This window comes from Podarcis gaigeae, assembly GCF_964106915.1.
Source record: "Podarcis gaigeae genome assembly, chromosome: 6".
Lineage (NCBI taxonomy): Eukaryota > Metazoa > Chordata > Lepidosauria > Squamata > Lacertidae > Podarcis > Podarcis gaigeae.
This window is the reverse complement of record NC_139682.1, coordinates 48,810,215-48,822,233: the sequence shown is the minus strand read 5'-3', so window position 1 is coordinate 48,822,233 and position 12,019 is coordinate 48,810,215. Positions and strand designations below refer to the sequence as shown.

Sequence of the window (12,019 nt, the reverse complement as noted above, 5' to 3'; positions counted from 1 at the left end):
AGAGAGAGAGAGAGAGAGAGAGAGATAACTACGTCAAAATCTCTGCAGAACTTAGAGTTTACAGGAACCAGAGACTCCTATTTTCCTGCTGCTTTCCCCCAGGGAAAACTGCTGTTTAGTGCTCAATTGGAGCAAACGGCAATTTGGGTTTTCTCCGGGCTGATCTTTGCTCTGGTTTGGCACTAAAGAGTGGGTTTTCTCTGGGAAAGGAATAGGGCATGGGGGAAAAATGCTCTGAAGCATGCCTAGTAAGCATGGGTCAAGCAGAAAACCATTTGGACTTGTGCTTTCTAGTCATGGGAAAAGCAGAAGTGTGGATGAGCCTATTGGAGTGATTCTGAGAGTGGGCCTTTGTCCCTCCCCTCGCCTGCCCACTGACATCTGAAATGGCACCCCAGCTTCACTCACATTAGTTATAGTATTTTTATATGAATCACTAAAAAAGAAGAAGATTTGGACAGTTTTTTAATTTGAAATTCATAATTTTCAGATCATAAATGCCACAACAGTGCTACCACCTGCAGGTTCTTTACAAACTTTGGACAAATATTACTTTTTGAAGGACATCATTGGAGTTGCTATTTTTAGCTCAAATACATGGCTATGAAGTTAAAATGCTATCTGCGTAAGTCAATTAGATGAACGATTACGGCACTTGCTGTTGTTAAAAGGCACAATTATTTTAGACTGCCTTTGCCAGTCCAACTTGGTTGTTCTCCCGGTCAAAGATACTGTAGTATTCTCTGATGAACACGTCTCCTAGGTTCCAACTGCCATCAAATGTGTATCCGAAACCACTAAAGCAGCTGACTTGTTTCTCCTAGAGAGAAGGAAAGGGATAGTCATCACATGCAGGAGGTTCTACAAAAATATCATCCCAGAAAGTAATTGGGTAGCAATGCATACAGTAACATTCCAGAACAAAGAAGGAAGAGTTTCTCCTGAAAAAGTCTCCAAAGGAGATAAATAATGTAGATACAACAACAGTACAATAGTAATAGTGCACAAGACTGTACATTATGTATTTGGTCTCTTAATCAACAGGATGATCTCCCAATCAACATAAACCAGAGAATTGTACAAATAAGCAAAGTATTGAAAAGTGATAGGAATCCTCCACAATTCCAAAATGCTTTTTGCCTACAAAGGTAGTGGTCGGGAACACTCCCATTGGAATCATGGGAACACAGGGAGGGGCCTTATGCTGAGTCAGACCACTGGCCCTCTAGAACAGTACTGTCTACAGTTCGACTGACTGAGTTTCATGCAGAAATCTTAGCCAGCCCTACTTGGAAATGCTGGAGAGTCATAGCCACTGAGCTATGACTCCTCCCAGTGGAGCTGATGAAGAGCACAAGAGAATGGTTTCCTATCTCCTCCCCTGCCACAAAGGCAGCATTCAAGTGAATGCAAGAGGCAGTGACGGTACAGATGTACAGCATGGGCCCATCCACGTTCCTGTTTGGGCCATGGGATTTTGAAACACTCTAGAATGTATCATCACCACAAGAAGGAGATGAGGGGAGGAAAAATAGTGTTTGCTTCCAGCTTCTGTCTTCTCTGCAACTTCCATGCAAATACTTGGAACACCTGAGCGCTCCATAGATACATTGCTACATTTTGATGGAAGGTGTAATATGCGTCCTGAGGATAAGTGGGCACCCAGGTTTTGCACTAATGGGGGCAACATTCTGGGGATAGGAATAATTATTCTGTGGTCAGAGATACAATATCTGTAGTCAGAGATACAATACAATTGTACTGTATTGTACAATACAATTCTGTAGTCAGAGATACAATACAATGAATAAATCATGTTGGTATGGAATCGGGATGCTGCTCAGCAGAGCAGAGCCATTATCCGAATTTGGATTGATTTTTTCCCCTATCAGACATGCATGTATTAGCCCAGCATTTCTGACATTTTCAGCATATCTAATATGATTCCCCCCTAAATATTTATTCCATTTTTTCTGTTTTCAGCCCATGTGCTCATAAAGATTTTGCACTTTAAATCTGCCCCAACCCCTTTTGAATTTGCATTCTTATGGCAAGTAAATGAGATTCGAGAACGATTATGTACCTTTAGAGTGTAGGCTGATGGAGGCAAAGGATAGTGGATTCCATTGATTACAAAAACAACGTCTGGCATATTGGAGAGTTTACTGCAGTTGATTTCACTCTGAAAAAAATAAGGAAGAGAGCTGAGTTCTTGTGTTGTTCTGATGATGAAGGAAATGAACTGGCAAACCGCAAGCTTGGTTAAGAAATGCAGTGGACTCGTAGCAGTGCCAAACTCAGGAAAGAACCTTAAGAGAGAACTTGAGTATTCTGGACTTCCCTTCAGACCATCTAATGTAGCACACATGAACAGTGAATTGAACAGTGCATTGTAGCACAGAAACAGGACATAGCATGTTCTCCATCATGGAGAGCACGTGTTGCGGTTGGGGATTCCAAGACACCTTGCTGTTTCTGGGCAGATGGTTTGGCCAACTCGTAAGCAGGGGCGGGCTGTTACTGGGGAAAATTACATGTTGCCATTTAGTGATTGACAGCCCTATTTGTTAAATAGAAGGCACGCAGCAACGGACGTCCTCTTTCGCTGCGTGCTTCGGATCACCCGCCCTCCCTTCCCTAATGTTAGGCTGTTTGCTTGACCTTGCTATTGCCTGTCATGGGGTCGTCTGCTTTGGGGCAGGGGCCCGGTAGGAATTTTGCCATTTGGCTGATTAGTGTGTGCCACTTGGTTTTTGCCTACCGCGTAGCAAATCGTCACAACTTGTAAGGTTTGCGGTTAGGCATTGGTCTGGAATTGGTTGCTGGAGGGGTATGGATTCGACTGTGCCTGCCCCCCAAAATGCTGCTGCTGGTGGAGGGGTATGGATTCGGCTGTGCCTGCCCCTCCAAAATGCTGCTGCTGCTGCTGAAGGGTTTTACCGTTAAAGGAACCCAGGGGCTCCCCCGTGCTTTTGTCCGAAACCCCCTGGCAAGGGGCTAGGGCCACGCAAGCCCCTGGGAGCAAGCTGGGGAGAGGTGAGGCATGGTTCCCAGTCCCGTCTCTCTCCCCAGGTGACTTACCCTTCCTGACTTCGCGGGGGGTGCAAATGTAAGAGCTATCCCCGTGCGGGGGCAGTTAGTGTTACCAATGCCTAAGCAACCACTCACATTGCTGTATTTGAATAAAGTTGTGACCACAATTATGCCAAAAAAATTAAACAAAAATTAAGTGTCCAGAACTGGACAAATTGACTGGGAAGATTCGATACCAGAAAGACCAAAAGTTTATCGAGGACTGGGGAAAATTTACAGAATATCTGAAAAATATATGTGATACACAGACAACGCTTGTTGGTTTTGAAGAGTCTCTGTGAAATAGTAAGAAATACTGCAAAAAAGAGAGTAAGAGGAAAAGAAGTGGGGAAAGGCAATATCATGTTTAGAAATGCGTTAATAAATAGAAATTTTTTGAAAGATTGACAGAGAAATTGAGGGAAGTCAAAAATTGAAGCATGAGTGTAAAATAATTTGTTGACTGTATAAAACTTGTTTGGAAAATGAATAAAAATTATTTAAAAAAAACAATTAAGTGTCAATTGTGTTTTCCTTTGGGGTGTATTGGGGACCTCGACACGCAACTAGCTGAAGATTGCAAACAAATAAACTCAAAGCTTTGAGTCCAGTCTTCATATCCCAAACCATATCCTCTCAATTAAGATGAAACAACCATCCATTCTAAATTCTGCTCTGAGACCAAATTCCCCATTCTAAAGGGATGCTGATGCCATGCTGACATACTGAATCTGTATGTCTGTTCTTTCTTGAAATATTGTGTTTGGGGAAAATAAAGATATCACAACTGGGAATACAACTATTTTGAGGAGAGGCAATGGTACTAGATAATAGCAGCAAAGCCTGCTCCCCTCTCTCTGCAGATGGAGTGCAAAAGAATTGAGCACCTTTCATATTTGTACTGAAGAAGGACCTTCCGCAAGTTTAAGGTTGCATGACAAGGTACATCTGCTGAACTTCCTTCTTCTGCATAACTCTTAAAGGTCCTCTTTTGCTAAGAGCCAATAAACCCATGAAAAACATATCCTCACTTCAGCTAACTTTGTTAATTCAACATTAGGCCCATTTTTTCATTGGATGTCACACTGGTCCAGCCAAACTCCAGTTTGTTTCCTTTTCCTGCTCTTACCATTGCCTCTCCTTCCTGCACTCTCACTACATACTCACAAAGCCTTGCATGCCATATCCCCTATGCTCAGGCACATTAGTGTGCATGAGCAATACCATGAAGAACTGTGAAGACTAGGACTGGGATGCAAGCAGGAATCCGAGGTCAAGCCTAATCTTAAGCACCTTACTCTGCATGTATCTGAAATGTGAGCTCAGCTAATGATATGGGGTCTCTTTCAGCTACTGTGTGAAGACAATGGCCAAAAAGTAAAACTTACCATGCCAAAGTGCGTTGGAGTGGCTCCAATGGCTTTTTCGATTTTAATCATATCATATTTTGGGCCAAGCAAGAGGGATGTCCCTGTATCAATGATTCCGTGGCATCCACCTTTGCAGGCAATCTCTGTACCATTCACTAAAACGCTGAGAAATGAGAAATCATTAGACTGTGACATAGAACATTCATTGGATCAGACCACTGGTCCATCGAGCTCAGTATAGTCTATGGTGAATGGCAGCAGCTCTCCAGGATTTAAAATGTGGGGTTCTTCTAACCACGTTTGGAGATATCAGTTATTAAACCTGGGATCTTCTGCATGCAAAACATAGGCCCTACCACTGAGATACAACCCTTCCCCAAACATGGACTTAAAACAAAATGGATAGTGGGATATGATAAGTGGTTTCAGGAAGCTATCCATCCCTATGCAGCTTAGGTTCTCCATTGTGCTAGCCAATATTACATCACATATTGGAAGCTGTAGACGGTAGTAAAGCAAAATGCATGAACTATTGATTGTAAGGTCTTCAGGGCAGGAACCTGTCCTTATATACACTGTAGATCACCATGAACATAATAAATAGATAAATAAATAAATAAATAAATAAATAAATAAATAAATAAATAAAATGATAATAACATTGACAATTCATCCTAACAACTGACATCTTGCGAATACAAAGTAAACTACATATTAGTATTTACATTTTATTGCAAATCCTTCTCTTCATTTCCTTTTGTGCCTTATATTTTTAGCTAGCCAATAACTAGGGCTGGATCTGCACTGACATGTAAAAACGCCATTGAAGGATTTTATTTTAAAGTTACATAGGTCTCAATGTAATTTCTCATTGCCAACCGATTGCGTCTGCAGCACAGCGCTGGTGTCATATTTTTATAACACATTTTAATGTTATAACTGACCAGGATAGATTTGGCCAATGAATATTAGTCACATAAAATTTCCAGTGTTATCGTAGACGGCACCTACTTTCCCTTGTGGCAGTCCATATGTTAAGAATACCTTAATGCTACAACATCAACTACTAAGAATAATTCCTGCTTACCTATCCAGTGCAATCTGCCAAAAACCCGACTGATAATTAACAGGTATCCAATTAATACGACCAGTATAGTGAGATTGATCAATTCCACCAAAAATGAACTCACTTCCTCTTTTCTTTCTGAAACATGAATATATGGTGTGCTGTTACCAAGCCATTCATTCAGAATAAGTTGAACTGCATGTTAAAAAACGAATGTATCATATTCTTGTACCTCTGTGCAAATTACTACCGAAAGAGGAAAAAAAGAAAGGAACATTCGTAATGCACCAGTATCTAATTGTGAACAATGAAGGCTCTAAGATTCTGAAAGGTGAATGCTGTTAATACTGTATACTTTTCCTGTTTTGTTCTCCATATCACCATGCTTCCTGTTCTGTTTTGTACATCACACACTGACTCCCCCCTTCATAATCTTCATAAGATTTGTTCTTCCCTAATTGGTTTTCATTGTGATTTTAAGGGAGCCAGTTTGGAGCAGTGGAGGCCATTCTGCAGAGGCCATTCTACTCCACCAACCTCAGTTTACCTCCAGCCAGCCTCACCTGCCTGCCTGCTTGCACCCAGTCCAGGGAGTGCCATTGCCTGTGAGATGCCTTCCCCTCAGTCAGTCTTACTGCTGCCATTATATACACAGCAGGGAGGAGAATGGGGAAGAAAGCGAGAATTGGTTGTCTTTGCTTGTGACTGGCTCTGCTTCCACATACTGTTTGCCTTCCTGCCTTCTGCCCTAGAAAGGCTAGCTGACATCACTCCACCCTTCACTCTGGCCTTTGTCTGTCTAACTACTAGCAAGTAGAAGGAGGGGGTCCCACTTATTTGCTGGCTAGCACAGAGATCCTTCCTTTGTTGCCTGGATAACTCATCACCTAGGCTATCACTTCAGCAAAGAAGCTAGCCTAGCTATTCCAGGAATTTGAATCCTCGATTAGATTTTAACGCTTGTTGGATCCAGGAATTAAAAGGGTCTTGCCATACAGCCTACGCCTCTCACAACCCATAACAATACATTTTGCTGACTACTTGACCTTAAAAATAGTCAGGTGAAAAGGTCTTTGTAATGCTGTCCTCCCATTATTCTGCATGGGGTACCGTTGCAATTGGGAACAAAGATTCCATAAGTGTTTTTAGGTAGGAGGGTCTCAAGGTGATCCAATATTAAATTAAAATCAAAAGCGATGTGAGCTATACTGATGAGATATAATCTAATTTCCTATTCTGCATTTACATAAATTATAGAATGCTCTCCGTCTTCACCCTCAGCCTCAACTCTCTATCTTCCCACATCAACATAGTTCACCTGAACTTGGCTCTTCCCTTAAAGCAAAGCTCTTCTCTCAAGGAGCAAAGAGCAAGATGGCGCAGTCAACGAATCAACTAAGCAGTAAAGCAAAATAGTATTTACCTGCTGAGATAAACAGAAAATTGGTGTTTCTCAAGCAAGCCTTCCTTCATCAGGCTATCAAAGAACGGAGTTGCTTTTTCTTCAGAAAGGGAGGGGTAGGCTAAGCCCAGGATCCCATCAAATGACATGTTGACAAAGGTTTTACCTGGCTCAATGGTACTCAAGCCAAATCCCTGATGAGAAATGGAAAGACTGGATACCTAGGAGAGAAGCAAAGTATCTCCTTACTTTTATATCAAGCTGTGAAGTACAGAGCAGGGTTCTACTAGTGATGTTCATCTGCTTATTGACACACACACACACACACACACACACACACACACAATGTATTGAAGGTGCAGCCCTGTGCATGTTAACAAAAAGGAAACCTCATCAAGCAGTGTTCTGTCTTGCTTTTCTTTTTAAACATGTATGGAATTTGGCTTTCCAGAGAATAATATTCAAATGTGGATAGCGGGTAAGAGTGACTTACAACCCAGTTTTAAACGTCTTTATTCAGAAGTAAATCTCAACAATTTCATTGACATTTACTTCAGGATCCCATGATTTTGTACTGCTTCAATTTTGTATTACTTTGATGCTAACAATGGCAATTAAAAATCAAGAAATCAATGGACTATGCTGCTATGTGGGGAATGCTTTGATGTATATTAAAAATCAAACTCAGGGTTGGCATGTTCCCACCATTTTTTATTTTATTTGGCAGTAGCCCTTTCTGCTTCCCCCCAATAATAATAATAATTCTCATTTTCTTGATTGATATTGGATTGAACCTTTCTATGGTATGAAGTGATATCTAAGTATGTGTCACAGAACTATCATACTAAGTCACCAGTTGGTTCTTTTTTGTTGTATTGTATAATGTTTCGATTACTCAGTAAAGTCTTTTTAAACAAAAAACAAAACAAAGCTATTAAGTTAAAATATATTTTGTTTTGAGTTCCTTTATATGCATCCATCTGCAGCATATAATCTACATATGTAGATCTACATATGTATTTATGTATATATGTATATGTGTGTGTGTGTGTGTGTGTGTGTGTGTGTGTGTGTATCCAGAGAAAATAATGGGCTGTTTTGTTTTTCCTGCATTAAAGTTTGAGTTCCAGCATTCAAGCAGGCTGAGATTCACTGGCCTTGGAAATGCACAGAACCAATAGCTGAGTATAACATTGTACTGTACCTGTATAATACTATTAGTTTACCTTAACTGTATCAAATACCAATATTCCTTTCATGCTTCCGGTCCCATACTCAATATGGAAGTGTTTTCCTGTTCTGCGGAAGGTAGAAGACTTAGATGAGTCAAACCTCCGATGTTTTACTAAAAGTAAAAAAGAAAGAAAGCATTAAATAGATATAAAAATTGTGTTTAATTAATCATAGATATCAGGCAGAAATCACAGTATAAAATAAAACTATTGTAAAATTTTAAAGTAAAGGGTGTTTGGAAAATACTAGCAATCTTGTTAGTCTACCTGCAGGAAATATTTAGATAAAATTGGGAGCTATTATTATTTAACTGAATAAATTTTACCCAATACAAAATGATTCCCTTTACAGATAGGTAGCCGTGTTGGTCTGCCATAGTCAAAACAAAATAAAAAAATTCCTTCCAGTAGCACCTTAAAGACCAACTAAGTTGTTCTAGGTATGAGCTTTCGTGTGCATGCACACTTCTTCAGATACACAAAATGATTCCCTGATATTGAAACTTGAATCTTTCTTTCCCTCCCCCATCTCTCTCTCTCTCTCTCTCTCTCTCTCTCTCTCTCTCTCTCTCTCTCTCTCTCCACACACACACATGCATATATTCATTCTAACATTTTTGTACCATTAACTAAAAATATCTGTGTTCGATGATGGGAATTGAGTTTCACACAACCAAATCCACTTGATATTCTTGAATACTCTTATGCGTGTTTACTCAGAAGTAACGCCTCTAATGGACTTTGATGGCACTTCCTTCCAGGAAAGTGGATATATAGGATTGGAGGCTCACTCTCTAATCCAATGCATATTTATTCAGAAGCAAGTCCCTGTGCATTCAGTGAGTCCTAGGTAACTGGAATTATAGCCTCAACCAGACTCCGGATTTCTGGTTGTGAAATAATGAACCCATTCCTTATATCTCCCCACCACCACTTTTACATCTGACTAACATGTTTGACTACATTGAGGTACTCAGTTACTTACGGCATGCCTCACTACTGCACTTGACAGATGGTACCCAGAGATCGGATGACCCAGTGTCAAAAACAACAGAGAACTTCTGTGGCGGGGTTCCAATGTAGATTGTTCCATAGTATTCGAGCTGTTGATTTATAAAACAAATACACTTTGTAACACTTATTTTGGTTACTTCTCTCTTTTTTTAGACTTTTGAAAATTTTAGTTCCTCACAGATATGCAAGCTAATCACTGTAAATTTGAGTGCCACATAATTAACTGAAGGGTGGAAGCAGGAAATAGATTGTTGGCAAAGACTGGTTCATGCAGAAAGGGGATTTCTTTTCCCTCAAATAAATGAAGAATAAACATCAAAATGTTCAAGCTGAATGCATGGAAACGTAACCTTTAATCAGCAAAGATACAAGAGTAGGGCTATCAATTTTCCCCAGTGTCCTTCTGTGCATAGTCAGTAAGGTAAAATAATATTTTTCTGGCTCACATCATCCCAACATGCCCTACATGTGGTTCAGTAGGGTGGCCAGATGCAAAGGAAGTCAGGACTCACAGACCTTTAATGGATGTGTAGAATTAGGGTTGTTATTTAGCAAAGGGCATTTCAGCAGGTGTTAAGTTTGCATTGATGAGAAATCACTCCTGTTGGAAACATCAAAGGTGCAAGAGCTCTGTTCTCTTTTGCATCTAGCTCCCCGGTGGCGCTGTGGGTTAAAGCCTCAGCGCCTAGGACTTGCCGATCGAAAGGTCGGCAGTTCGAATCCCTGCGGCGGGGTGCGCTCCCGCTGCTCGGTCCCAGCGCCTGCCAACGTAGCACTTTGAAAGCACCTCCGGGTGCAAGTAGATAAATAGGGACCGCTTACCAGCGGGAAGGTAAACGGCGTTTCCGTGTGCGGCTCTGGCTCGCCAGAGCAGCGATGTCACGCTGGCCACATGACCCGGAAGTGTCTCCGGACAGCGCTGGCCCCTGGCCTCTTGAGTGAGATGGGCGCACAACCCCAGAGTCTGTCAAGACTGGCCCATACGGGCAGGGGTACCTTTACTTTTACCTTTACCCCCTAGGTGTCAATGGGATTTCAAAGTGCTTAACTATGGGTGGATCATGGGTACAATCCATCCAAAGTTAGTTTCAACATGTCCCATAGAAATCAACAAGGCTTTAAGCTAGCCATGACTAAATCGTATTCGGTTGCTTTTAGTGGGAATGACTAAGTCTTGCTTAATTGTGCCTATTATGTTCTTAAGCCTGCATGCCGAGATAAATATAAAAAGGGTCTCAACTGAGCCTCATGTATATATTTGGGAATGTTGTTCTGCAGCACAGCAAATTGATAAAAGCAAAACATGAACTCACATCCAAGAAATCCAGAAGCGGTTCCTTAGACACATGGCCATTTTTTGCAAAAGGGAGGTATTGACAAAAGAAGCCATAACATTGTTTCAAAAGAAAATCTTCCAACAAGTTTTCCTCCCTGAGAATCTTTCTTAGACTCTTCCTCCTCTCCAAAGAAATCCTGGTACAAAACAAACAAACAAACAAACAAACAAACAAACAAACAAACAACAACGTATTTATATGCCACCCATCTGACTGTGTTACCCCAACCACTCTGAGTGGCTTACAACAGATTAAAACACAGTAAGATATCAAACATTTCAAACTTCCATATACAGGGCTCCCTTTAGATGTCCTCTAAAAGTCAGGTAGTTGTTTATTTCCTTGACATCTGATGGGAGGGCATTCCACAGGGCGGGCGCCACTACCAAGAAGGCCCTCTGCCTCGTTCCTTCAGGGAGAGTGCAACTACTGAAAAGGCCCTCTATCTGGTTCCCCGTAATGTGCTTATTTTGCAATTAGTCTTTCCACTCTATAGTCCAAAACTTAAGAATAGGTTTGATGCAGTGTGTATATATGTATACACACAAATATAAGTGCGCATACACCCACACCCACACCCACCCACCCACCCACACATTCTTAGATTTGTAGATACAATTCACACTCCCTTTCCTCTCTTGCTTGATTAGTTAATCAGAAAGCACATATGTCTGTGAAGTAAATATCAGCAACATAATGATAACTTACTTAAAGAGACATTCGGAGAGAGTAATAATGGTGAAGAGAACTGTAAGGCACTTCATCCTGCTTGTTCAGCAGAGGCTGCTCCAGTTTCTCTAGTGTTTGTTGCAGAAATGCTCTTATTTTATAGCTCCTTGTGAAGTATTCAATGTTATTGGAAGGGTGAATTATGATATTTCATCACAGAAAGCCCCTCCCATTCCAGGAAACCAAAACTGACCAGTCATATTTCTTTGTAAATATGCTGAAATTTTCCCTAAGGTGTGTCCTCATCATAAAATATTTTCAGTTATAAATAAATCCAGTGAATAAATTGCCATGCATTATATTTCCATATCTTATTTGAAACCATGAAGATGTGCTGGTGGTCAGTGCAGGCCAGTAGTCTTCAATCAGTCCAGACTCAGGACTAGAGATAGTGGAGAAATTCATCCAGGCAAACTTAATAGGCCCATGGTTTGCGTGTTCATTGTCTTTGTGGTCTTGCTTACAGAGAAATAGGGTGGCTTTCCAATACAGGGGCTGAGCTTGCTTGCTTGTTTGTCTTTGAGAATTTTGCCAGTATGGCAACATTGCTTTCTATACAGTTCAATCAGCTTCTGTCAGACTTGGCATCTGAACTGAAGTGCCTGCTACTACTGAAATCTGTATTTGCTTTAACTTCAGTCTCATTGATTGATTGTGGGGGAAATGATGTTAGCCATTAACTAATAACATTCACCATCTTATTCTTGTCTCTCCCACCCCTGCCCCCTGTAACTATAGCCTCCTTCCTGCATTTTCTTAGTCCTTTCTCTGTTGCCACTTACAGGTCTTCCCTCCTT

At 41.0% G+C, this 12,019-nt stretch overlaps 1 protein-coding gene across 2 annotated transcripts; it reads right to left on the bottom strand.

The window, feature by feature from the left end:
* Nucleotides 1-494: 494 nt before the first annotated feature.
* Nucleotides 495-11,289, bottom strand: LOC310847415 (embryonic pepsinogen-like). Of its 2 annotated transcripts, XM_083745224.1 has the most exons (9): nucleotides 11,202-11,289; nucleotides 10,470-10,629; nucleotides 9,128-9,245; nucleotides 8,137-8,255; nucleotides 6,932-7,131; nucleotides 5,530-5,646; nucleotides 4,461-4,605; nucleotides 2,084-2,182; nucleotides 495-820 (listed from the first exon to the last, which is right to left on the bottom strand). In XM_083745224.1, the coding sequence occupies exons 1-9, from the start codon at nucleotides 11,255-11,257 to the stop codon at nucleotides 683-685; spliced, it is 1,152 nt and encodes a 383-aa protein (XP_083601350.1). In that variant the 5' UTR covers nucleotides 11,258-11,289; the 3' UTR covers nucleotides 495-682. The 2 variants fall into 2 exon arrangements, with proteins under 2 accessions (XP_083601350.1, XP_083601351.1); XM_083745225.1 differs by lacking the exon at nucleotides 2,084-2,182.
* Nucleotides 11,290-12,019: the final 730 nt, after the last annotated feature.

Coding starts and splice junctions, on each gene's coding strand:
- LOC310847415 (XM_083745224.1), bottom strand. CDS start 11,257: ATGAAGTGCCTTACAGTTCTCTTCACCATTATTACTCTCTCCGAATGT. Junction 10,630..11,201: donor CTCTCCGAATGTCTCTTTAA/GTAAGTTATCAT, acceptor GTTTTGTACCAG/GATTTCTTTGGAGAGGAGGA. Junction 821..2,083: donor CATCAGCCTACACTCTAAAG/GTACATAATCGT, acceptor CCTTCTCTCTAG/GAGAAACAAGTCAGCTGCTT.